Source organism: Tyto alba, unplaced genomic scaffold (assembly GCF_018691265.1).
Source record: "Tyto alba isolate M040663 unplaced genomic scaffold, T.alba_DEE_v4.0 Super-Scaffold_48, whole genome shotgun sequence".
Taxonomy (NCBI): Eukaryota; Metazoa; Chordata; class Aves; order Strigiformes; family Tytonidae; genus Tyto; species Tyto alba.
This window is the reverse complement of record NW_024881324.1, coordinates 10,659,677-10,687,451: the sequence shown is the minus strand read 5'-3', so window position 1 is coordinate 10,687,451 and position 27,775 is coordinate 10,659,677. Positions and strand designations below refer to the sequence as shown.

Sequence of the window (27,775 nt, the reverse complement as noted above, 5' to 3'; positions counted from 1 at the left end):
CGATCCAGCCTGTCCAGACCCCTCTGTAGAGCCTTCCTAGCCTCAGGCAGATCAACACTCACACCCAACTTGGTGTCTTCTGCAAAATATACGAAGATTGCTTTTTGCATAGGTTACTGTTTTCATTGATCCAACTTGTGAAAGTTGACCTCTTACACGTGGCTAGGATGAGCAGACAGCATGCTGAGTAGATGAGCCAGTCTAAAGTTAAATCTACCTCCTTATGAATGTACTTAAATGACACAATGGAGACTTCTATCAGCTTCCAATCCTGCTCTGGTCTATCTTAATTAGCACTAGATAAATTCAGTGCCTGGTTTGCTTTCATTGGTAATTTGAGAGTAGAAATTTTTCTAGGAGGTGCAGCAGAAGAAACAAATACACTTCTTAAGAATGCCCCAGCATTTGGCTCCCTGTTAGTTTTTTGCAGTTTATCTTAGTTTACAGGAACAAAAATAGAGATTTACAAGATATAGATTTACAAGGTTGTTAAAGACAATGCATTATATACCTAATGCTAGTACTAATTGCTTGGAAAAAAAATAGTTCTTACTTTAAAAAAGGTAGGTCATTTTGTGTGATTAGTCTTGTCACCTTCATGTCAACACTGCAACAAGAGACCATACTGTATTTCTGGGTTTTAGAACATGTCCTTAATAGTTCCTGTGGGCAGATTAGATGCAATTGTCTTACTCAACATGATCTGTTGTGTTTCTAAAGAAAAGCAAATAAAACCAGCCTGAACAAAACCACATGCTCAGACAACTCACTCCTCTCTACCAAATCACTGTAATACTCTTTATCAATGATGATATTTGAGTTACAAGGCTAAAGATTAACATGTATTTCATGTTTTTCCTTCTGTTGTACAGGACATTGCTCTGGGCATTGGCAATGCTAGCAGTTTGGCAGGATTTCGGACTGACTTGAGGAAGATCTATTTACTTACATCTACGAAAAAGACGTTATCTGAGCAAATAAAATCACCCAAATGGAAAGATGGCGAGAGAGCATAAAACCAATGAGGATAAAGCTACATAGTGATCTCTAATGAATTTCAATATTTTTGCAACAGAAATGGAAAGAAGTGGATGAGTAGCATGGTGTGAATATGTGAATTACTGTTGTCATGCTGATTGCACTTAAAACACTATTTCAAAATCAGCAGGTATGGAAAAACAAGATAACTTCTTATCCTATGCTTATTATATCTTTGCTTAGTGTTAGTCTTCACTGGGAGACCAATGTCTACTGGTTTCCTTATAGCTTTAATAAAAGTAATATAAGCTATGCAAAAATTATATACATGCTATCTAAACAGTGCAGGTATCAAAATACATTTGATTAGTCCAAAATACCTTTGATTTCTCAAAATATCAATGATCTATCATTAGGCATTATCTACTGCCCACCGAAAACACTGCCTCAAGTTATTTAATTTTCTCTTTATATAGCTATATAAACCAGGCTACCTGGATCCAATATGAACATGAAAACTGCTCTCTTTTACAGAAGCAAGTGGATGGATATGTTCCTGCCAGCTAGTGTTCTCAGTGGCAATCTTAAAAATTCTCTCAACTACCACTGTAGGGAATTAATACTGCAGTCTAGAAACAAGAAATTTACAGCCAAAGTAACTTGTTTGATCCTTTGGGAACAGGAATGACTACCAACAGGCTAGGGAGCCCACCGAAAGTCCTAGGTCCTTGTGGCTGCAGTCACAAACCCTTCAGAAGGGGAATTTGCCCACAGGCATGGGGTCTCCATAACCTGTGTTATTCTAAGGATGGATATTCTAAAATTAAAGGGTTCTTCAAATTCAGAGACAGTGATACCAGGCTTTTCTGATCTGGGGTGAGAAAGTCATATTCAAAATGTTCTTCATGTGCATAAAGTACTGTTACAGACAATGACTGTGATTAAAAGACAAATAAAAGGCAATTACTGAATATAGGCACACATGATGAGGTATGTTTGTGAGGCTTTTTGTTTGTTTATGCCGATTTTAAATGGCTTTCTGAAATAAACTTCCTACAGATGAGTAAACTGCATTTAATCTTACTTATGCTATCTGGGAAACTTTTGTATAGGCTTTTTTTTTTTTTTTTTTTCCATGTAAAAGTCTTGAATGTCATTCAGTATCTCAAAAATCCAAGATAATTTGCTGCTTATTCTTACACAGCTATACAGAAATTTTACTTTGTATAAAAAGTGATCTCATTTCAGGCTTCAAACAAAAACCAGAAATGGGTGCCAACCTCTGCTCTCTAATACATGTCCTGGAAGCAAATGTGATATTTGAAAAAACTATGATAGAAAGTACATATATTGACTGTATGGTGATTTTTATTATTTAGATGGCAACTTTTCCTTATTTCCTTGAAGATATTTGCTCCATAAATAGTCAGTGACTGAGCAGTACTGGAATTAAACTGAATTTATCAACATGTTTAAAGAAACTAATTTTAGATGCCTGCATCTATTTAAATATACAAATATTAAGAAGTTTTGGAAAACTGTAGTGTTGGCTCCAGAATGGCTGAAATGGGAGATGAAATAAAGCAAAAGGAAGTCAAAGTTCAAACTCAGGACTGTGGCATAACTGCTTATAAAATAAATTGTTTAGTTTTTTATTATTTGGAGCATTTAAAATTAATCTGGAATAAAGGTGTACAAGGAGGGGACAACTCTTCATCACAGATTGTTTCAGACCACCTTTTAGGTTTTCATCATCTTTATCTTTTATGATTTGTGTGTTATTTCTGTAGGGGAAATATGTGTAGATTATCATGCACAGACAGCAGAGAAAGGTGAAGCTGAAGTCAGAAAGGTGAGCCAGAGGTTGCCATGTATTGTGTCGCTATAACAAGGGAGATATTAAACGAAATTGGGAGACAGGACATCTGGAAGTTGATAATAAACTGTAGCTTTATGTAATCTATAATTAATACATGGAACTCACTGGTAGATAATCTCACTGAGAGTAGGAACAAGCAGGAGTGAGCTCATGAGAGGAGCAGACAGCTCATTATCTTAGATCTTCTTTTTTAGCATTTCAGATTAATCATTTCAAGAGACAGAAACTGGACTCCTTATTTGACATGGTAATTTCTGTGTCCCATGTTCTGGGACATTCTCTCCACTCCGATGGCTGACCAAGATTAGGGGCTAGCTACAGGACAAAGCCTTAATCAGCACAGCTGTGCTGCCAGGGCTCCCAGCAGAAGCACAGACCTCTGGCTGTAGTGAACTGGGCTGGCTAAAGGGGTCTTCTGCCAACATCAGATGCACCCACGCGGGACATTTTTGCTAGTGCAGCAATCTCACTGTCTGAATCTTCCCAACGAGCAGCATTGTGAAACCAGCGGAATTTTGTAACTGGATCTGTCCTATGAAAGCCTGTAATTTGGTGTGATAGAAGTGACTGAAGCTAAGCAGTACTGGACCAAGGGAATTTTTGCTAGAAGTCCAGGTCCAGAGGGGTGCCCGTATAATATGCGAACAATGTTTGGTAATGCTCCTATTTTGCAGAAAATAGCTAATAAAAACAACTACTTGTGACTCCATTTAAAGATATAGTTATTCTCTTAGAGTTCCAAGAAAAGAGAGATCTGTATCTTTGTTTGGAAATGCAAGCTGTATAATACCTTTTAATGTAATGCAAAATTCTCTGAAAAATACAGTATGGTGGAGCAAAAAAACAAAAGAAGACTGTTCCAGCTTTAGCACAGAAAATAAAAAATGAATGGTCTTCATACATTTATTTTCTCTTCCTGTTTTGTTTCTTCTAAAGGCTTTCACAATAGACTGTAAGCATTCCAGGAGAGAAAGATGTTGTTATTTTGGTCAGTAAATTATTTAAAGGACTTCAAGAACAGCTTTGAGGGTAACAAAGAATAGCATTGCTTATACCTGAGAAACACATAGTATTTATAGAAGATTTCAGTAAGAGCCATGTCTGGTCTGCAAACAATTTATTTGATTTCCACTGTTTTTCAACCAGATCTAATTTTATTCCTATTATTTTATCATACTATGCAATACATACTCCATTCTACTGCTAAATCTTGCATGCATATGTGCAAATGTCTGGACACTTTCCAGTTGATATTATGAAATTCAGCACTTTTTGTGACAAAAGGGTCAATAGCTTTGCAGCTGAAGGTTATTTTTGAGTTTATTTGGAAATTACTGACTGCAGGTTGGCATCCTACCCGAGGCTGGTAGCTTGCAGGCCTGCCTGTTATCTGACAGAGCAAATTGGTGGGGGAGCTGATTCATTAAATAGGCTGGTTTTCTCCAGGGGGGATTGAAAGCAGCTGTTTGAACAGTGATTACAGCCAAAAGTGCTGAACACCTTCTCCTGTGCTGATTTAGTCACTGTGGGGAATCTGAGTTCGTGAGGGTGTTACTGAGGGTGAAAAGATAAAGGGAAGGTAGCAGCAAGGGAAAGGGAGGCTCACAGGTTTTGTCTCGGTAGCTGCTCAAGTTACGCTACCTGTAATACAATGTTATCTTCTCAGTGCCTTTTCAATAAGAAGACCAGCTGGTGATTTCTGATGTGAAAATTAATGGAAGGATGTAAAGTTTGGTAAGTATGGAAAGACACAATTAAATCTTACCAGAAGTTTTATCTTCAGCAGTTACTGCATTTGGGCTGTCTAGGTGGTTTGACTTTGAACAATATGATTATTTTTTTTCCTGAAATATATAGTTTCTCCTCTGTCCTATGCTTTTGGAATTTTGAAGTGAGGGTACTCGTGTCTAAAGGTTCTCTTTCTTTATTTCTGTTCAGAGAAATTCACCATGGGGTTTAGTGGTGCCTGCAAGGAAGGGATAGGCTGCCAGCAATATCTGCACCAAGCCTGAAGCAGGACGTTTGACTTGCCTCAGTTACCAGGAGTGTGCTAAAAGATGCTACTTCTACAGGCAAAGTGATTTTTTTCAATTTCATCTTGATTTCTAGTTCTGTGTTCTCTATACTCAAGCATACCTTGCAAAGAAGAGTTAAATTTACCAAAGAGGTGTGGGGGTGTAGTGTTGTGGTGCTTGATGCTGAGGTGCCTTGGTGAGCTCCACGGTCCCAAGGGAGATGTCCAAGATCCCTACACGAGGCTCCCTGTGCTGTGCTGATGGGCTTGGGGGTACAGGAACCCCCTTTCTGGAGGGTGGTAGCTAAGCAGATGGCTGCTTCCCCCTGCTTACAACTTACAGCCGATGACTCTTTCTGGAGCTGGGTACCTACACAAGTCTTTCCCCAGACAAGGCAAGAAAGTGGTACTTGTCGTGCCAGGTGCTCCTGTAATACTGGTTTTCACACCTGCCCTCTCTCTAATCTCTTGGTGGGCTTGTATTCCCCGTTTGCCATGAGCCTTAGACTAGCAGTTAACTCTGGAATTTATTTTTCTTTATTTCTTCTACTTCAGCTCGTCTCCCTGAGAAATGCTTCAGTGCATGTCTTAGTGGGGACTAGAATCCAGATATTGAGATGGTGGACTTCGGTTCCAATTTTCCCCCTTTCTTTGATGCTAAGTGATGGCTGACTACGCTCTGCAATTTAGGTGGATGCGCCAGCCTAAGTGGTTAGGGAAGTCAGAAAAAATGTGAGATATGACTTCTAGTTATGCAGAAGAGCAGTTTGAAGCTTGGTCTCCCATATAGCAGGTGAGGGCTGTACACATTGAATTAATGGGGATAAGGCAGTGGGGTTGGTGGCATCACAAGTACCTAGTTCTGGTCTGTGTGGCAATCTCAAATCCGGAGTTAGAAAACCATTTCCCACAGGGGAGAGAGGGCAAGGAAGGCATGGCTCAAGAATGCTCCCAGGGTTTAAGAGCTCAGCCAGTACAGTTATATGCATTAATATAGGTGCTGTTACTACTGGAAACATGAACACCTAGAGACGTTAGGAGCCTCCAACATAATGTGGCAGCTGGGTTTTAAATTTTGGGCATAGGTACCCTGAAAAAGAGGTTCAACGATTGAAGGAATAAAGTCAATAACCAGCCCTGTACAGCATCTCTTTCTCCCTTCACATCCACCCCTGCTTTGCCAGCATTTTTGTAGGGCTCAGTAGTTTCCTAGCATGTGTGTTTCAACCAAGCAAAAATCTAGTGTCATGATGTTGATATGTGTCAGATTTAAACTCCAGTTTTGAAAAGGAAAAATGTCATGTCAAGGCATGAATGCTAGCTTGTTGGGCTTTTTCTTGGTTTACTTTGACTTAATGTTAGCCACTCGCTCTATTTTTATTTTCAAAGCTGTTCTGCTTTACCTCTAGAAACAAAAGCATGCTGCTTCCATCCTGCAGTTACAGTCATTAAAAAAAAAAAAAAAACCACACAAAAAACCCCCACGACAACAACAAAACAAAAACAAACAATAAACAAAAAAAAAAATCAAAAAACAACTAGCTATTATTTTTTCATTAATTACACTTACTGTAACCTGTATTCATCATGCCTGGGTTTGTAGAAAAATCTTAAAATGAACAGGAATCTCTCTGAGACCCACAAAGAGGATTCAGAAAAAACATATTCCTCATTCCAGTCTGGATTGAGGCCTGCAGCATTTGTGCCTGTTGGTGTTTGAAAATAAGGACAATAGTATGCAGTCTCGTACTGTAAAATCACACCCTCAGCACACCCGTGCTCTGTAGCAGACTGCAAAGACTCATCTTAGAGATCTGCTGTACTGGGAACACTCTCCTCCTTTTGTCCCACTAATTTTTTTGGGGGGCGGAGGTGTTGTTGGGTTCCAGATATACCCTGCATAGTGCCTTCAGTGACACTACGTAGATTACAGATTCTTAGGCTAATTTTATAGGGAAAGTCAATTTGCCATCAAATCTCTTCTTCTCTTTATGCTGCCTGATAGCAAGGAGAGTGGAACTCTACGTGCTGCCTCCCATAGCTTGTCTGTGGAAAGTATGTGCCCTCTCTCTGAAAGGACGGGGCTTCTTTGGGGCCTGAAGGCTTAGAGGTGGGGTCACTATACACTTAATCAATGGCAGTTTTGAAATCTTCTACTTTTTTCTTGGAGTACAGGCAGAAAGGAAGCCCTAAATGTGCTCTGTTGTAAGGAAGGGTGAGGCTCTTCAATTAGTTTCTCCCACCAGCTGCTCCCTGAATGTTCAGGAATAGTATTTCAGAGTGCATTTTCTTCTGTATACATTTTTTTTTCATTATTTCACGTAATCCCAAGCTCATACTCAATATTAAAATGGTCTCTGCCCTGCCAGAGTTGATAGCAGCAGTTCAGCAGAAGTCTTTCCTCTGGATATAACATCTCTGTTCTTTTGGGAGTTAGAAAGTGGTCTTTTGGCAAATGTGCACATAAACCAAGTTTCACGGTGGTCTCTGTGTCTCTCTGGTGAATAATGTCACCTTTATGCAGTTCCACTTGTGCTGATGATACTTTTTGTGGGTGTTTCTACCCTCAAACCAGTCTGGAATATTAAAGCAATAGGAACTGTGGGCCCGGGAAACATCCCCCCTCATTGCTGAGGGTGGAGAAACAGCAGAGAGTCTCAAACTAACATCTCCCATGGGCAGATCTAGAAGCTTCCACAGAAGAGTAAGGCCAGAAGGGACTTACCACAGACCTGCCCTGAATTAATTCCTATTTTCTCCTAAAGCAACTAGTAGCCGAAATCCAATCCCATCCTTTGGTATCTGTTCCTGTGTTATCGTCAGTATTTTAAATAAAAGTGCTTTCCTTCAGGGAAAGGGAAGCAGATGACTTAGAGGCTTGAAGGTTGAGAAGCTTCTATGTCCTCCTCTGCCGAGTGTGGGTTTGGGTGCCTACAAAAGAGTCAGAGGACATGGCTCTCAACAACCCCATGCTTAGGCATCTTATGGCTCCCAGGGTATTATACACAGAGAGCATTAAGAGGAACGGTGGCCCACTAAAGGCAGAGCTTTGCCATGCCATCCAGGTGGCACTCGTATCCCCTCACACCGGGGAAGCAGAGCCCTTTGGCGAGCTTGTTCATTGCCCCCCCAAAACATCATGCATTGTGCTAGGGGCTCCCTTTCTTCTGAAAGAAGCGGGGGCCTGATGGAATTTTCTGTTGGTAGTGATGCACCTTCATCACTGAGTTTAATGCAAATGAGTGGACGGGGCGGGGGGGTGCTAGGAGAAGAAGAGGGTTTAATGATGGGAGAAGCAGCATGTTTCCCCATCCCCCTTCTGCATCCCGGCCCAGTTTCCAGCCACGCTTAAGTCATTTATAGTGGAAAAATACACACGCAGCACTGTGCAGCTACAGTGTTCCCTCTGAGGGGGCAGTCTGAAATACAGCAACAGTCACAAGCTCCCGGTTAGCGTGCTGAACGCTAACAGAAAGCTGGCAGGACCCATCAAAAACAAGTGGAGCACGCATTTCTCGGAGAGGTTGGCCACCTTTGATTTCTGCGCCGAGGCCTGTTGTTACTGACGGTTATGGGTGAACCTGCCCTCTCCGGGAATCGCCTCTGATGGAACTGGAAGGAAAACACCTCCCGGGCTCGGCGTTCCAGAAGCAGGACGGGGCATAGACCTGCTCCAGGCAAGGCTTCGGCTGGCCACCTCGGGGTGGGAGACCGACCCGAGGAGACCAGCCGTGCTCGGTCTTTCACTGCTGCACTCCGTCCTGCTCACAGTCGTAAACCCAGCGCAGACACACACCCCGCGTTAGCTGTAATCCATCTCAACCTTACCTATAGCTGCAATACCCACCCTCAGTGCTGACTTTTCTTCTCGATTTTTACAAGTGTGAATCTACAGGCCACCCTTGCTGCTGCTGCGATGCTTCTCTAAAACAAAAGCTTAGGGAATGAAAAGGTTTTCTTGCAAATAAGGTGGTTTTGGGAAGTGCAATAGATGATAACCCAATGCAATGAAAGAAAAAGAAAATAATTTGTTTTAGGGCTTTCCTAACATTCACCTTTCTAAAAAATTGTCATATAGAATGAAGATCAAACTAAAATTTTTCTGTATGTGTTTTCGTTCTCTATTCTTAACTAACAAAAATTACCCTGCTTTTTTTTTTTTTTTTTTTATTCTCCCTCCAAAAGACTGGGGTTTAACTCTTGGTACTATGAGGTTTCACATACTATCATAGTTTTTATGTCTCTCTGAAAATGTCACGTTCTAGCTGCAGTGAGGTGGAATAGCAAGTTCTGCCTTGTACTGCCAAATTTGTAATAATACATGAAGAAAACCCCAAATCCAGCATGTATTGCTTCAGTGCGGTTACATTTGCTGAGTGAGTTGTGCAGCATTTTACTTGGTGTAAAGCTCCTGAAACTGGATTGCCTGGCTCTGAGGGTTGCCATCAGAAGTGGGCTCTTTGTGAGCCCCTCAGTTCTGCATGACAGGCCCTTACAGCCAGGAGACTCTGGAGAAACAGTTTTCTCTCAGGTTTTGCCAGTTGTTGGTTGCTGTGTTCCTGTAGGAAATGGGAGTTTGAGTTGTTTTCAGCTGAGGAATCAATATACTCCAAGCTTTTCACTTCTGGAGAAGTGGCTCCTTCTGCTTTGGGACTTCTAGTTTTGTTTAACAAGAGGTCTCTTTTTCACTTGGTCTTGTGGTTCTGCTCAGTGCTACGCACGCTCATCCCACACGTGGGAATAAGGACCTAGGTGGAGGAATAACTGCTTTATGGCTTCTGTCAGGAGTCAAATCAGGATGAAGCACTGCCAATGCCAAGGGTGAGTAAGTCCTAAGAGGCAGAACAATTTTCATTAAAACAATGTATGTATGTGAGCTATTTCAGACATACGTCTTTGTTTCTGGACTATGCAACCTGCTACATGTCAGAGAAAATATTAATTTCTCACATACAATAACATAAGTCTTATTTTAATAGCCATGCTACTGTTAGATCATATATCATTGTGAGATAAATCACTTTTGCAAAATTAACCAGCTGTTTGTTTTTTAAAAGTATGAGTAAAAGGAATTTGGAAGGTTTCTGCATTACAATTGCATGGGTTAGAATGAAAGTGATTTAAGAACCCATAAATATTTGTTTGGTTTCCCAAATTCTATTAATAATTTCAGTATTTGAAAGCATTCAGCCTATTACACATTTTTCAATGTTTTATATTGTAAAAGGCTGAGTATCACATTGTCTCCAGGATGAAAAATTCCTTTTCTGGAATCACTGCTTGCAGGATTTCCCTTCTACAATTTCCAATTTTTTTTTGCTCTATTCTTCACAGTCATATTAATTAACTGCTAAAATAATGCATGGCAATCACAGTGCTCAAAATAGAACTTGTCTGGCCTTAAAAGAAGAGTGGAAAGGAAGGGTGGCTGCTGTGTCCCAATTTGCAGTATGTGTCAGTTGTGTATACTCCTGAGAACCATATATTTATAATCCATCCTCTTGCTTGTTATCAGAATTTCAAAATGAAACTGTCATCAAAGCAGATCAGTGCAATCCTTTTAAAAGTAATCCTGCTCAATTCTACCTGCTACACAGGGGAACATCAGCTTAACTTGTAATTAAAGAAGATTTCTCTAGGGAGACCTCAGATGTGGCCTGTCAGTTCCCAAGAAAATGGTAGCAATTATTGACCTCATTTTTCATTTGCTCTAACACTCAGATTTAAAATGACAGTATGACCTGAGATGGAGTATAATTCCTGTCAGCAATGGTGTGACAAGACTGTAAGACTGAGAGGGAATAAACAAAAATGAAATTATTCAAAAATTAAAGGGTAGATAAAAATTCTGCCTCCTTCCAATAGCCTGAGTGAATAAATCACTTTCTCAGGCAAAACAACAATCCTTGGGAATCAGTCCTGACTTGAATAAGAGAAAGTTTCCTTTGGAGCAGGAAAGTCCTTAAGTTACAAGCAAAGAACCCCAGTGAGTTTTTTCTAGAGAGAGGTTAATTCTGTTACGGTTGCTTTCTTAATGGTCTGTTCAGCTCTTGTTGACTTTACAAGGCATTGAGAAGAGAGATCAGTATCAGAATTAATTTTACATCAGCAATACGAAAGCCTGCACAGCTTAACATACCTGCTTCCAAACAGCTAGGCTTGGTAAAGGATGCCTAATGTAATAAAGAAGTGGCGTATCACTTCTCATTATGTAAGAGCAAAACAGCCAGCTGCTCTTTGAGAAGTATGAGAAAATAATTCTAGCGGAGGAAGGGAGGGCAATTACCCTTTTAAGGCTTTGGATTTGCCAAAATCTTGGAACAGAGTATTCCCCAAATATATGCCTGGATATACAGCATCTGCCCAGCATTTGCCATGTATGCAACTACATGCTCTTTGCAGCGAAAAGCTTGCATCGTAAGTTTAGACCCATACAATGAATAAACAAGATGGGAGCACTGAGCAAATGAAATGGTAGGGGAGAATTACAGCAACAAGTTTACAAGGCAGCTCAGCTTTCTCTGTATGCCATATCTTGATAATTTTATTTTCCTCGCTATTTGCAGACAGATTTTGTTGCTGCCGAGAAGCTGAATTTGTAAGTTAGCATAATGCATGCAGGGCTTTGTTTTGTACTTGGCGTACACTTTTGGCCATTTTTCTGGAGAAAGCAATAGAGACAAACAGACAACATAGCCTTTCTAATACTGTGAATATCTCTTAATTTTCTACTGTAACAAACTTCAAGGACGAAGATGAATAGAAGATCCTAAGCCTCTGCACTGGATCTCATGGCTTGTTGGACAATAAACCTTAAAAAAAAAAAAAAAAAAAAGAAAAGAAACAACTAAACAACCCAAAACACTCCAAAAGCAAGAGCTCTGGTTTTCCCACAATCCTAGCAGTGCAGGAAGACAAAGGGCACTCTATGCCGAAGAAGTAGGTTTCTTGGTTGCCGTCCCAGATGTCTGCAACGTAACACCGTGTCCCCACGGCGGGGATTAATGTGCAAGGGACTGCCTGCCCCTCCTGTTACAGGCAGGGAGGATCAAAAAGGATTTTCTAAAATGTGTTCCCTGACCGAGGCTCTGCCTGACTGAATGGTTTTGCCTGAGTTTCTTCAACAGCTTGTACTAGTGTTGCGGGGCACTCGTCTACTGCAGGGTGGGGGAACAAGAAAAGAGTATTTAAAAACCCGTGTGGGTAGTGTTTCTAGTTCTTCTGGGTTGACATAAAAGTAGGGCTGTGGGGTTGTCCCTTTAAAATACAGTAAATTAAATTAAAATAAAATATTGAAATATAAACATACAAAAAATAAAATAAAGCCTTAGAGTTTTTTCTTTATAACTTTTACTCTTTGACAGCCAATTGTCAGCAGCCCTTCAGAAAACTCTAAGTCAGAAACTTAACTTGTACAATATTAACTATTAACTAATTAACTCCTTAATTAAGACTTTTCCTTGCAATGCTAATTCCCTTTATAGACATATATTTGCTAAGGACAACACTGGTAGAAGATTGAGTCTAGCCTGCGGAGCATGTAACAAAAAAGAAAGATTCTGAGACCTGTTGGCAAAACCAACAGCTATATACATATATATAATTAGCACTTCTTTTCAGACCAATAACTGATTCACCTAGTCAGGATGTAGAGGGTAAAAAAGGCTTCTAATATATGTAATGTTAAAGTTACTGTTCATAAGAAAATTAATGAAAGGCAGCACGTTTTGTATGCACCGCTTAACTGTGTACTGTATTTATAGTCAAGGTATTATGAATTCCTGAAGTTCGCTACTATTAATTTCATGCTCCTAGACTATTTTAAAATTGCCATAGATATTGAATATGTACAGAAGAATATTTTAAGTACAAAAACTTCTAGGAGTAAGCAGACAACCATATCACAGGATACCTTAGTTTTTCAGAAAAAAAAAAAAAAAGGTCCTAAAAATACTTTCATACTCATGAGCAAAACCATCTTCAGTTGATGCAGTTACTAAACTGCACTGAGCTCCTTATAAACATAAACAAAAACCAAATTGGACCTAGAGAGCTGTTGCATTTTAGGCACCGTGAGAATCGCTGTGCTGGCTGGAGTGTTGGGTTCCTGCACACCGTCTTCTCAGGGGTGCTGGGAACACCACTGCGAACCTCTGGGCAGTGCTGGTTGTCCAGCTGCTACCTTTTTCTGTTAAAGGGACTCTGGTTAACCAAAATTATCCAAATTTGAGCTCTTTGGCAACTGGGCTCATCCTGAGTAAAAGGAGTTATGCAAAGCTCATATGAAGAGCAGTGCAGGACAGTGACCTGTAGCAAAGGGATGGTGCTGTGTGACCGGGAGAAGTAATCTCATCTGCTGGCACAGCGGGAGCAGAAAGATGTTCACATCTTTGGCTGGCTTTTGTAGTAACTTCTTTAGCATAGATACCTCTAATCAAACTCTCTCCATCCTGCATTTTTACTGAGCTAGAACACTAAATTCTTGTTTTCATAAATTTACGTGCTCTAGAGGATACAGTCATACTATCAAGATTCTCACTGCTACAGTAAGACTAGAATTATATTTAAAAGGAATACCTGGAAATTAACATTATTACTGACCTGTAAAATCTGAAAACACAAAAAGGAACAAAGTGGGATTAAACACCACAAAAATCTATAATAATTCCTGTGTTTGCTTTGTTTCCCAAACCCCCTATCGAATGTCTTGTTCAATCCATACGTAAAGCTACTGAGATTAATTCTGCCCAGCTGTATTTCCTAGGTGAAAAATTGTACTTATAAACATTTAGTTGAACTGGGCTAACTACCTTCTCAAAGGCACAATGTGTCAAAATCTACCCTGATATATACGTTGTGTAGCCTGCTCAAGTTATTGAATTACGTGAGGTATAAATCAGGACTTATTCCCATTACCTTGCCAAGTTGGAATGGACTTGGAAGAAGCAGAAGATTTATGAGGGGGCATATTCATTGCATAATTATAACCCAACATGTATGGGTAGGTGCTGTGTGGGCTGCTGGAGAGACCAGCAGAGCTCTACACGGGTGTACCAGTCCACTCGGCCAGACTCACTGGACCCACTGCCAGGAATGGAGCCCTTGTATTTTAATTTCTCTTCATAACTTGGCACAAAGGAATCAGGCAAAGTAGCTTTTGTGCTTCAGGTTAATGTACGTGTGTGTGTGTGTTTTCTTTCAGTTGCTCTCCATTCAGACACTGGTAAGGTAGGTCATGTTTTAGCCTGCTTTAGCCATGTCCTTAAAAGTAACAGCACTTAGTTTACAGATCTGTGCTTGTTCTTATAGTCGGGATGATGGAAATCCAGTTGTGTTTATTTGTCCATTAGAGAGATGGGGTTTTCTTGTTTTGCATTCATTTGTTACACCATTTCTTGTAGTTGTTGCACAAATGTATAGACCCTTTCCTGAACTATTTATAGGAATGTCAGTGGAAAAAGGGGAAGGAAAAGAATGGAAGAGGAGGAGGTGTCTGTAGCATGCTGCTGGGGATTAGAGAGTCCATATCCAAGCCTCTAAGGTTTCATCCTTAATCTTCCAACACATGCAAAGCCTTTCAATTTCACTTTGAGGTCATTATCCACGTAGAAACCAGTCTAACTGCCATGTGAGGAATGCAGGTACAAAACCCAGTGCAGGAAGCTTTCCAATTAGGTAGTTATGAGTATAATTCACTTTGGAAAATAAACCTGAGATTTTAGGTCAAAATATCTGCTTATAAAATCTAACATCTGTACAGTATACTTAAAATCAAGCAGATTTCAAACTCATGAGTTTTAATAGACATTTATCTTCTAATTCATTGTCTGATGCTAGATATCATTTACAAGTAACTGATGATTTAATGAAGAAAAGTAAAACCAGAAAAATTCTAAAGGGTGATCATGTCACAGTATCTAATATTACGGAAAGAAAACATGACTAGAAGACGTTCAGTGCTTCAGTGAGTATACATTTTGTGTCTTTGTGATTATGTCCAGTATCAGAAGGTCAGCTTTCTTGGTAGAGGCTTTTCAAACAACTTTCTTCATCATTCAGGAGATCATCTGATAGGATCAGCCTAAGCTGACCTGTAAAATTAGGTGTCATCAAAGTTGGGAATTTCCATGTGACATAACATCTACATGAGAAGGCTGCATCACAGTGACTGCCACACTCCCTTGGACTGATTTAATTGTTGACTAATTGTTAGAGCAAACAGCTGCTATAAAGACAGAGATCATGTGGAAAAATATTGGTTCCCTCAGTGGTTAAGTGTCGAGGTTCAGTGCTGCCTTGTAGTGGACAGATAGTTGACAAGAGGAAAACAGAGTTGCTGTCAAGGTCAGCTTGAACTGTCTGAGACCTGATATACATCACAAACACCGATCAGGTACCTGTTTCCAGAAAATGAATATCCTCATGAGCTCAAGTTTCCAACAAGTGAAGCAGATGCTTCAAGAGTCTTTAGTTTACTATTGTTTCAGAGAAGAAGCATCACTTCTTACTTTGCATTAAATATGTGTTGTTGGGAATAACTATTTGAAGAGATGACAGTTTCTTACCAGCAAATGTAATAAATACATTTGTTTAACGGGACAAGTTAGAAGTAGCACTGATGGCACCTGCAGCTGATTTAAGTATCGCTACAGATATCCCTAAAGACAGACAAAATGGAAAGATTCTCTCCAAAAAAAAAAAAAAAAAAAAAAAAAAAAGGAGAAAAACTAAATAACATACAGAATTTGGTAGAAAAATGTATTGTCTGATAGAAGTGGCAAAGATAATGATGGTAAATCTAGTTATTAAGTATTGCGGAGAATTAAGGTGTTACAGAAAAAAGCAGCAAGAGACTTTCCCATCCCAAAACAGACTGTAGCAAGAAATGCACATCTCTATGTGATCTGTAAATGTGGTGAGGGAGCAAATATGCAATAGCTGTGAGAAGTAAGCAAGTAAAATAAAAGAATTATAAGTATTACTGGTTTTAAAGAAAATCCATCTATTTGAAATTATTTCTTTGAGGAAGATGCTAAGAAAGAAGCCAGGAGGTGACGTCTGAAGATGCCCCTTGGTACTTTTCCCAGCTAGGTATAAGCATTGTTATTTGAGGGCTCTAATTTAATTGAATGTTTCCTTCATTCTGACTACGTACATCTCTCCTTTGTAATTTAGACTCAGCTACATGCAGTATTAACCTGAAGATCTGATCAACTGAATGTTGATCAAGATATATCCCAAACTGGTTTATTGAGTCATTTCAGGTAACAAATTCTCAAACTTCTAATTCTGGATTGATGAAATGAAGCGTCATAGGTGTTTAATGATCTCACTTTGCTTCCTGCAACACAGATGCCCATGTTGCCGTGAGGACTTCATTTAGCTCAGTATTGTTAATTTACATGACATCATTATTTCAAAGATATTGTATCCTCTTCACTTAAGTAACCACCTTGTTGCATCCAATAAGAGCTGCTGAGAATCACATTTGCATCAGTGTCTTATCAATGTCGTTCCTATTTGGAGGAGGAGCACAGAGGGACGGGGAGGGGGGACACACACACCTTTGTAAAAGAAACAAGAGCACATGAACCCCCATATTTGCTGAAGAGTAGGGGACTGGTATGGGTTTCCTGGTTTCAGCTGATCAGGATCCTGAGTGCTCAGGAGTTGTAGACTGTTTTTGAGTGCTTGCAGCATGCATACCAAATTTCAGCAAGACCTAAGGTTTAATAAGCTGGAATTTTGAAATGCTTACACTCCTTTAAATTTATGAAAACACACCTGGAGGCAAAATAGGATAGTGTTGTGTTGTTTCCCTCCTACACCCGTCTTCATGAGATTGTTCTCTGGCTTGCCTTTCAACTTTGCATCTTTCCATCAAAACACTTTCTGGTCTGAATTCTGCCATCTCCCAAAGGTGTCTGGCAAACAGAAGGAAATGACTTTGTGCTTGATGAAAAAGAAATTATTTTGTGAGAAAAAACGTATTAAATGTAATCCTGAGGGGACATTTCAGTGAAACCTGATTTGAAATAAAATTATGCTAGTAATTTAGTAAATGTAAAAGGGGAAAAAAGTGGTGCTTTTCTCTCCAGGGTAGGTTATGGGGTATATATCTGAGTTACTCTTTTAGTTATTGTAAGCAAAATAACTCTCATCTAGTCTTTTATCTTTCAAGGTTTTCTGCAGATACTATTAAAATGCAGGCTTACAAAGTGTCCAGCAGTAAGGAAGAAATAACTGCATTAAAACCAAAAGGTTCTCAATATTGCTTTTCACTGAAATAGAGAGCTACTGGGGTTTTGCAGAGGAACAAAGCTAAATGCTACCTTTTTAATTTCCTTGCACAAATTGCCTATTTTTGAGCCAAGTTTCCAATGTGTTTCAGCACCAAGAAATCACAATCTGTATCTCAGCTTTCAAAGGGGAACATGAACATCCTGTGATGCTTTTGACACATATCAGAAAAATAAAAAAAAAAAATATAATCTTAGAGAGGATATGTAACTAACCTTCTGCCAGAAAAGAGAGCTCTAGAAAGTGAAGCGAATGCCATAAAACTAGAGATGTGTTATACTTTGACTTATCTGGTTTGGGGGATGGACGGATTCAGTACTACCTGCTCCTAATCGTCAAGCTTCCAGATAAAGCCAGTAACTTCAGTATTTGAAGAGGCAAAATTTCCAAGGGTGCTTTTGAGGGTGGATCTAGAGTCTTCTAATACCTTTTTCAATGGAAGGACCTGATTTTGGAGAGGATATTTGGATTTCTTAAGTAACTCGTTTAAAATAAGGTGTCTACTACTTGGAGTGTGATGATAATTGCAGGAATTGAAGCCACCTGCATACTGGCGGGTTGAAAGACATCCCTCATTTCTGCTTTCAACAGCAGTAGAAGGTGGGAAGAAGAGAAGAACCTATACCCACTTTGCCAAATCTGAACTGTTTTTTGATATGCTACTTATAGCTCTGATTTTTCTTTTTCTTTCATAAATTTGAAAAGATGGAGTTTTTGTCTGGCTTCATGTATAGCCTTCTGTCAATATGAAAAGTTACATCTCAGAAAAAAGTCTAGTCAAGGTAAGAAGGTACTGTTAGGTAAGAAGGGCTGATCTGAAGATTTTAAGCCTCGGTATAGTCTCTGGTGTAACAGCAAAGTAATAGTGACATGTTACTCTAGGAAGGCACGTACTCCTAACAGCTGAGAGGACAGGTGCAGCCGTTCCTATAAGCATCCCATGGGCTATTGTTCATACTAGACAAGTTTCTGAATTTGGGGAGGCGTAGCCAGTCAGTAGTGCAAATTGATAAAACTATTTAGTTCAGCAAGATATTTGAGTAATAGATTGACAAGCATATAAATCTGAAAATAGCCTTCATGGTTTTTCTCCCTGGAATTGCATGGACTATTGACAAACACTGGAAAAATTAAACTGTGTACATAATAAAACACTGTTCTGCCACAAATAGCAACTCTGAGCAGTTGCAGAACTTGCACGACCTCACACCTGACCTTTTAAACTGCAGTAGAAGTAACTTGGCTGGCTGCAGCCAGCAATTGGAGAGAAAGCGTGTGTGGATGGTGTTATTCAGAGCCACTTTACCAAAAGATGTGCCAATTCCCTGACATGGAAATCACCCCCGACAACTTTGCCAGCCATTTATTCCCTGCCAGTTTGAAGGCGCTTTGCTTTTTGGAGCAGTTTTATCCATGCTCACAGCAAAATGCAAGAAACAAAGTATTTTTTTACTTCAAGCTGGCTGTGAAAATGCATGTGTGATATAGGGAAATAAAGAAAGAGAATCTGACATGTCTTCCAAAGTGTCACTTGAGACCACAAAACAACATTTGAAGTGGAAAATATTTTCATGTTCTGTTAACTGATCCTTAATATTTTTTTTTTCTTCCATTTCTCCCCCAAATTCTTGAGGACAGAAACCTGGATTTCAAATGCTACTTCATGTTTTGGACTTTAATTGTGATTAAAGAAGGCTGGGAGAGGAGAGGAAAGGAAATGACAGTTGATTTTCAAGTTTAATAAGAAAAACAAAAGGAGATTCTGAAAGTTCTCTTATACCTCCTCCTCCAAAACAGTTCTAAATTTACCTTTTTAAAACCCTAAATCAGGCTAATGAGCTCCAAGCACACCTCTTAAAAGTGTATGGAACCCACGCAATAGAGCGCAGTCTGCTGGTGCAGGATAAGAGGGTGCACACACTAATTAGCTCCCTTCCTCCGTTAACCCCAACGGTAGGTATCCTAGAGTTTAATCCACATATAATTGGAATTTTAGAGCCCAAAGCTCTTAAACTCACCATACCATGGAAACACCCAGACTGACACTTTTCTCAAAACTAAATAAAAATACTAATGACTGTGCTGCATGGTAAGGCCCTAATGATACAAAGTGTCTGCAAACTGCATCAAGTATTGTCACATAGGGGAAAGAAAAACAACTGTAGGCTTTTCTTCACCTGTGTTACTCCCCCTGTTAGGTTGCTGCATCACATTGTGTTTGCTAGCTGCAAAGTGTCATGAAAGGTTAACTACTGACTAGTACACTTTAGGGGGCCTTTAGGAGGTAGGGAAAGAATGGTTTTGCTGAGCTTTCCTATGCTTGATTTTAGGGTATTTATTTAAAACTTGGCCACCCTATATCTAACTTCCATTTTTTTGCTGTGTTTGGCTTTCAAATAATGACACAGAATATGAAGTACTTTTTAATTTCCGTATCTCTCCTTCTTAGGGGAAGAAATCAAAATGTATCCCAATAGTGATGAAAACAATCTTGTTTTTTTAATTCTCTAACTACACATCTTCATACAGAAATTTCTGGCGCATGGGGTTCGATTTCCTTCAGTTTGGGACATCTGACCTTTACAATTTTTTCACGGTCAGTTTTGACTGAGGAAGAGAAAATGCAGTGCAGTTTAAAAGTCATTAGCTAGATGGACTTCATCTTTTAAAAAATCACTCAGTTGTTATTAGATTGACATCAAATCAGAGGGCTTTCAGTATTGATGCCAGTATAACGTTAATTGTCATATTTTTGAAGATGTAACTTGTTCCCTCTTACCCTCCTAGATCGGAGCATAACTAACCCTCAAAAACTGTTTTAGGTAGGTAAGAAGCCCCACAGAAGACCTAAATATTCACTTTATTTCATGTTGAACTCCACTTGTCAGCTGTGCAGTAGTCCTATGGGTAAAGATACAGTCACTCAGATATTGTGTCCCATGTATTTAGCGTATGATAAGCCATAGGGGGTGTATGCAGATAACGGATTTATAAGCTCAGCTGTTGCCAGGCACTTACAAATTGGCTGGTAAATTTGATCTGCTTGAAGTCTGAAGCGTGCCATTCCTAATGCGGCAGAGCCGCAGGCCCCAGTCTCACAAGGTGTTGCTTCTCTGTTGCAGCTGGGCAACCCTTCTCCTGCCCTTCCACCATTGCCTCACAAGGCAGAGTCACCCCAGCAGCTTTCTCTGAACAACCAGTGGTACACCTAGTTTCATCCTCCTGATTTCCTTCCCTTCTCCTTTACCTTCTTTGATTACAAGTTAGGCTCCACTTGTGACATGTTACTTTATCATTGAATAGGGACTTGAGGCTCAATTTGTATGAAGCCTAAATCAGTTTTACAGGCAGTGATTAACAAAACTCTCATATAGCATAGAATGAAAGCAGCAGGAAAGATTCCTACCTGATGTGATTCTGTTGGTTTACACTTGAAGCTGGATTAGATCAGGCAATAAACTAGCCCTTTATATTTACATTAATCTGGAGTTTACTAATACCTAAAGAAAAAACTGCAGGTTTTTCCTCAACTTTTAATGGAGTCAGAGGTTCAATTTTAAAGTGTTTGCATTCAATTAACTTTTTTCTTTAATAAAATCAGGAGATGCTATTAAACTAAATTAAAATCAAGTTCCTGATGAACAACAGGAGTCTGTCTCTTTTCACAGGTCAGCCTGCTTGTAATGAAGCTATAATGATCGGTCTTAAAGTATCAGAGGATCTTCCTAGAGATGAAAGGGATCAACACCAAGGCCAGCATGCAGGTTTTGATAACTAACTATGTAAATGAAGCACAGGACTCTTATTTCAGGTCCTCGAGGTTTTTTTAATCAATCCCATCATATGCAAATTGCTTCGGTGCACCTTCTTGAGTTTCTATGCAAGTACTTGTGTCCCTTTGTGTGTTCTATATGTAGCTTCTGAGCATGTTTTCTTGTAGCTCACTGATTTTGTATCAGCTGGCACAACCCTGGCCTGCTGCCGTGGTTCTGGATGGTGGGGCTGCTGATGTCTGCTCTCTTTCCACTCTGATAGACCTGGAGAGATCTCATTGGCAGTGGGTATTGTAGGACTGATTCCTGTGTCGGTCATGGATTTGTGCTGCATTGATCTCTTTCTACAGGAAATGTTCTCTTCCAGTTTGTGTGTCAGTGTTCAGGGGCTGGAACATTGTCTTTGCAGTACTCTTTTTTCAGGAGGTGCTCAGGGCAATGAACAAATACTAATGGACAGTGAAGCAAGGTATTATTTTGGCTACTGACAAAAAAGAAGAGAGATTTGTTGCTGTCTAGGGCCCTTTTGGTATGTCCTGCATTCAATGTATGACCACATAAGCATCATACCCTGACAGGGTGGCCATGATGCCTGTGAACGCTTAGAAGGTTTAGGCATCTTTCTTCATTGATTTCAGACTGCACTGGTTATCAAAATCTCTTAGGGAATTTAAAAAATATTCTAGCTCCTGTCTATATAACCCCTCTGCAACTGGATTATTGTAGAGGTATGGATACTTGAACCTGTTCAATACAGCTTCACACCATCCTCATGTTTATGCTTACCATAGTGTTACCTAGCCTCTTTGTAAGTATTAATTGCCATGCACTGTGCAAGGTTATACACTCTCTTACTCTGTAAAAGTGGGATTTGACCCCATGGAAAATACACTGACAAATCAAAATTTATAATCGGTTTAAAGTTCAAGGGTGCAGCCAAATCCTGAGCCAGTGTAATTTGACCTAGATTCACTGAAGTACATAGGGCTGCAGTGAACTACATAAACAGAAGAACCATCCCACTGTGGCTGTCCTCATACAGTGGGGATGCCGAGGAAACACTTAAAGCCTGATGAAGGCCGTGGTTTGCTGCTTCAGCAAAATGAAGTTTCAAGAAAAGAGAAAATGTTTTCTTCTGTGTACAAATAACAGTGATTGAACACCAGGATGCTGAGGAAACTCAGCTGAGTTGAAGAGACACTAGCAACAAACACCTACTTATTTCTGTGCCACTAGAGAAGGGAGTGTTAAAATACTGTTCTCACTACTTGGGCTAAAAATCTATGTTTCTGATTCATTTGCTCCTGGACCTTTGGTAGTACCCTCCTGTGTCCATGTATCCCTACACCCTCAAGCTCCAGGTCCACCCAGACATCAAGGTGCTGTAACTTTTAACACTGCATTATCATCATTGCAACAGTTTTCATCAAAAGTTCAGGTTTTAGATTTGGTAGCTAATGTTCCAAGGACACTCCTTCAAACTTTAGAGCCAAAACAACCTTCAGCCTTTATACCACTTTAAGGATTTTCCCAAATTGGCCATTTTCCCCACAGAATGCCTGTATGTATGAGTAACAAGGCTTGGGAAATCTCAGCAACTTTTCAACACTAAGGTTATTGGAGATACAGGGGAGTAACACTTGCTAATAGAAACCTATGCATAGCTCTGAATGGTGATTTCTAGATACTGCTACCAGAAGAATAACTTCAAGGTGAATTAAACAGCTCTAAGAACCAGAAATAACAGGTTAAGCGTAGGTCGCGGCTGCCATTTCCAATAGTACAAATACAAAGTTTCCAATGCCTGTGTTACCAAAAAATTTTCCTTGATTTGCACCAGTGTAACTGACTTCATCTCAGTTCTGGAAGGAGTCAAAACGAAGTATTTTAGCTGGTTCAGGCTATTTTAACTTTCTTTCCAGTTGACTCAGCACTTCTGAGCACCTGGATGTTAGGGGTACCTGTTATGGAGAAATAATGCGCATTGCCTTCAGCAACACCGGTTGTCTTTATAACTGCCCTCGCTATATCATAAGGAAGGCGTTTTCAGTGGCTGGTATTAGCTTAGGCTTTTGTGCAGTTATGGTAATTTAGTCATATATTTGGGGTTTATGTTTCACGCGATGATAATAAATAGGAATTCAGTAATGTTGTGGGAAGTAATTCTAGGGGTCCTAGAAAACATAAACTACTGCACCATTTCTGGTCTTTTTCAATAAGGTCTTTTCCTATCGATCATCCTGAGTCTGAGCTGATTGCGAATAGACTAAATAGGAGGAACAGATTCAGAGTGGCAGCAGATGGGTACATGACTGTTAGGAAGAGGACCCAAGTTAATTCATAGAAAGACTGTTTGATTATTATTCATGTCTGAATCACCCGGGGGGTGGTGTGTGTGGATTCCAAATTGATTTGTATGCAAGGAAGGCAGAAATTACTATGTGTGATGCAAAGAGATTTGGAAAAAAAAACAAACAAACAAACAAAAAAACCCCTAACCTTTGTTGTTAAATCGTATGAAAGAAAAACTAGGCTCTGTTGTTAATCATGTCCCAAGCTTCTGATACGACAAGCTTGGGCAAGTTATTCAGCCCCACTGTACCTCGGACTTTAAGGCCGCAAAATACCTGTGTGATATCGTCCTACTTTGTAAGGTCAGCGTTGCACTTAACGCATTATTGTTCATAAACAGGATGAGCTCCTCTGGGGAAGCTACTGTGACTGCAACGACACGGTGTGCTATGGGGAAAGGGCCCTACTCGCCAAATAAGTGACTGCGTTGTTCCACTTTAACTCTTAAATGCTAAACTGGAATCTAAAACTCTATTGTTCATTCATTACATGGAAAAAAAAAAAAAAAGTGTTCCACTACAGATTGTGTGACTAACGCAAGAGCTTCTATTAACATACCGCCGGGAATAATCTGTTTATGTAATGTGCCCAAGCGCACCTCGAAACGGGGAAAAATGCGGCTGCTCGGCGCGGGGACGGGCGCGGGGGCTCCCGGCTGCCCCACGCCGCGCGGGGGGGCGGGGACAGGACACGCAGAGTCTGGCCAGCTTGCTCCTTCCACCCACCACCCCGTTCCTCCGTGTGAGCGTCCCTCGGCTCCCTCCCACCCCCCCCGCCACGAAAAAGCGCGCCCCGAATTTAACCCTTAGGAGCGGGGGGGGGGGTGTGTGCGGATGAGCCGGGAGGGGAGCGGCGGGGAAGGGATGGGGGGTGGCGGGGGGGGATTGGGGGTGCGGGGAGGGATTGGGGGTGCGGGGGGGGTGCGGGGGGACGCTCACCATGGCGGCGGGGCGGCGGGGCGCTGTCCAGGGTACCGGCCGGCGCGGCTCTGCCGGCGCTGCCCGCCGCGCCCGCGCTATAAGGCGCCGCCTCCTCCCCGGCTCCGCCGCGCCCGCCCCCGCCGGCTCCGGTGGCCGCGGGGAGGGAGGGAGGGAAGGAAGGAAGGAAGGCTGGGTCCCGGTGGCTATAGGGAGGGAGGGAAGGCCGGGCCCCGGTGGCTATAGGGAGGGAGGGAAGGCCGGGTCCCGGTGGCTATAGGGAGGGAGGGAAGGCAGGGTCCCGGTGGCTATAGGGAGGGAAGGAAGGCAGGGTCCCGGTGGCTATAGGGAGGGAGGGAAGGCCGGGTCCCGGTAGCCGTGGGGAGGTGTGGTGGTTTGAGCCTGGTTGGCAGCCAAACAGCACGCACCCTCCCCCCCCACCCCTCAACCTGGGAATGGGGGAGGGAATTGGAGGGGTAAAGGGAGACTCGCAGGTGGAGATGGAAACGGTTTAATAATGGTAATAAAATGAAAACAATGACAGTAATAGAACATATAAACGGGCAATGCACAATGTGATTTCTCGCTGCCCGCTGACCGACACCCAGCCCATTCTCGGCCAGCGATCCTGAAATACCAAGACCCTGCAATCTTAATCCCAGAAGCGAGAGAGAGCGAGCCCTTTCCCGAGCACCCCTCCTCTATACAGTGAGCATGATGTTACATGATATGGAATATTTCATCGGTCAGTTTGGGTCTGGTGCTCTGGCCGTGCTCCCTCCCTGCTTCTTGTGAGCTTCCACACAGGCAGGATGTGGGGAGTTGGAGAGTCCTTGAAATCCCAGCAGCAGCCATCAGCATTCATCTCATACCAAACCCAAAGCTGAATCCAAACCACAGCACTATCCTAGTTACCAAAAAGGAACATTAACTCTATTCCAGCCCACACCGGGACAGGAGGGAGGGAAGGAAGGCTGGGTCCTGGTGGCCCTGGGGAGGGAAGGATGCTCACAGCTCCCGGCGGCATCGCCATGCACCTGGAAGGGGAGGACTAGAGGGAGGATGGGGAGAGGGTGGTGAGCAACCGCAGGGAGGTGGGGATGCAGCCCTTGAGAAGGGGAAAAGGTTAAAGGGGCTGTTTCACCGCCGCCTGAGGCATCACTGTGGGTAGTGGCCATCAGCCTTTGACAAAGCCCTTGGGAAGATTCAGTTCAGAGGGATCTCCACTGACAGGCCGTTTCAGGGGCAGATGGGGGCACTGGCTGGCTACTGTGATCCCAGTGTGACTCTGCTGTGTTTCACAAAGGGTTCAGTCTATAGCCCAGAACTCATATTTGCAGGTAAATTCTCTGACCTGAAGCCCTGAGTCCTCCACGCACCATCCCAGGGTGGGACCAATGTCACTGTGGCTCCTGCCTGGAGATCTGTCTATTAGTAAGGAATTGAAAAGCAAATATTTATTTATGTTGGCTAGGGAAGAGGCAAAAATCACACAGAGCAGGAGCTACTGACTCTGTCACCACTCTGCCACTGATATAAACACAAAAAGGTCAGGGAAGAGGGGAGGCTTTGTGCTTGGTGGAACAAGCACAAAATTTCATACCTTCAAAACCAATTTTTATTCTGAATTCTAACGAAGCCTTATATCTCCTATAAAACATTGATTTGAACTATCAAAGCTTATTGAAAATATCCTGCTTGTTTTCTCTTGTTTTTAATAAAGCAGTCTTTGGCATGTGAAACCAACACAATATTTTTTAAAATATTAAACCTCTTCATTTTTATTTTCTTTTTTAAATGCGAACTTGTCAAAAATGACCCATTTGTCCATGTGCTCCCATTGCTGCCCTCTCAATTCTGTCTGTTCAGAGTTTTGTTGACCAGGGCTCAGAGAACAGTCTTTCCCAGTTTCGGTAGCACAAGCAGTGGAAATTAAGCTAAGTGGACCACGTGTGGTGCAGGACGGGTACATGTTCACAAATTAAAGTGTACTTGATGTATAGACGGGCTATATTTGCCCTCGATGTAGCGCTGATGTCCTAACCCTCAAGACTTCCTTCCTGGTAGGAGTTTTGTCCATCTACTACTTCACCCCTCGCTTTTTCTTGGACCCCAGTGCAGAGGTACGCCAAGGGCTGTGAGAATGGCTGTTTTCCCAGGGCTGCCTGCCCAGCCATGATGCTGCCAGAAGCTTCACGTGAAAGTGTATCCTCATGTAACTTCTAGTCCCCTTCTATAGACGCTAACTTGTTCGCTTGAGCTTCCAAATCCCGGCGTGTTAGTCGACACCGAACTGCTGCAATTCCTGAGGTTGACCTGCCAGCCTTTCCTCTAATTCATCTTTTTGGTAGATTATTCAATTCTTTCTGCATCACTACAGACCATGTTGAAATATTGAAGAGAAATACTTTTTGATATCCATTCTGTCCCCAGAGAAGTTGTTCCCTAAGCAGAAAATTGTCCTCTTTGTCCAAAAGATTACTCTTTAGGTGCTGTAAAGCAAGGAGCAATTTGGAAGCTGACTGAGAGAGAACCATAGTAGTGACACAGTGCATTGGAGTACTTCAGCCTCACCACTTTTATTCCAATTTCTTTCTGGTCCAAACAGGCTGGAGTTAGTGTGTCAAGTCAAATACAGGCCTAAGAACCCGGTAAGACAAAACTTTTTTCTCTTTATTCTTGTTTTAATTCGTCTAAATTGGAATGGAAACATATGTTCAAGCTTGGCAAAGATGTAACACTTCTAATTTCTTGAGTTCCTTGTACCTGACACATTATATTAATACTAATTAATGTAGTTTCCTTCTATAGTAGCAATTTTATTTTTTACCAAAGCAATAATGTCTCTAATGTAGACACACATAGGAAGCAAATAGGATTCTGGTGGCATCTGAAAGAAGCTCTAATAGTATTACAGGTATTTTTAACACCTCTCTAATGACCTGAATTTGGAGATTTAAGGGTTGTGGCAGGATTTGGACTCATCTGTTTTAGATGGAGGGTGATGCCATGCATTTAGTTGGATCCCAGGCACTGAGCACAGCAGACCTCTGCCATGCACATTAGGTTTGACTGGTTGCTGAACAGTATGTTGTGCTGAGAGGAAAGGCAGAAAACCAAGTCAATATGTGGACAAATGGAATTGCTTAGTTTCAGCTGAAAGACCTTGGAAACAAGGAGAGTAAGTGGAGGCAATTTAAACAGCACTTCATTCTGGGGCGATGCTGTTATACAACAACTACTGATCATGGTGAAATACCACAGGGAGTTAGCTTGAGTCCTGCTGGAGCAGGGGTTGTTTCAGGTTGGACCTTGTCACAAACTACCTAACAGACAGAGTCACAGACTGGTTGAGGTTGGAAGGGATCTCTGGAGATCATCTGGTCCAACCTACCTGCTCAAGCAGGGCCACCTACAGCCAGCTGCCCAGAGCTCTGTGAAGTCAGGTTTTGAATATCTCTGCAGCTTAGGAAAAGCAACTTTGAGTTGCAATGACTTCCGAGCTGCTAGGTCCCAAAGAGTTTGCAGCTCAGCAGGAAACAGGGTGGACAAGGTACCGCTG

General features: G+C 41.4%; 1 protein-coding gene across 2 annotated transcripts in view; it reads right to left on the bottom strand.

Moving 5' to 3' along the window:
- The window catches only part of ELOVL2 (ELOVL fatty acid elongase 2), a 53,508-nt gene extending 29,190 nt beyond the window's left edge, over positions 1-24,318 (bottom strand). Inside the window, exon 1 of one of the 2 annotated variants that reach the window (XM_032987754.2) lies at positions 24,235-24,318. In XM_032987754.2, the coding sequence (XP_032843645.1) occupies positions 24,235-24,237 (3 nt within the window). In that variant the 5' untranslated portion in view covers positions 24,238-24,318. The remainder of the gene's footprint in view (positions 1-24,234) is intronic. The other variant, XM_032987753.2, reaches the window with a different exon arrangement.
- Between the last annotated feature and the right edge of the window lie 3,457 nt (positions 24,319-27,775).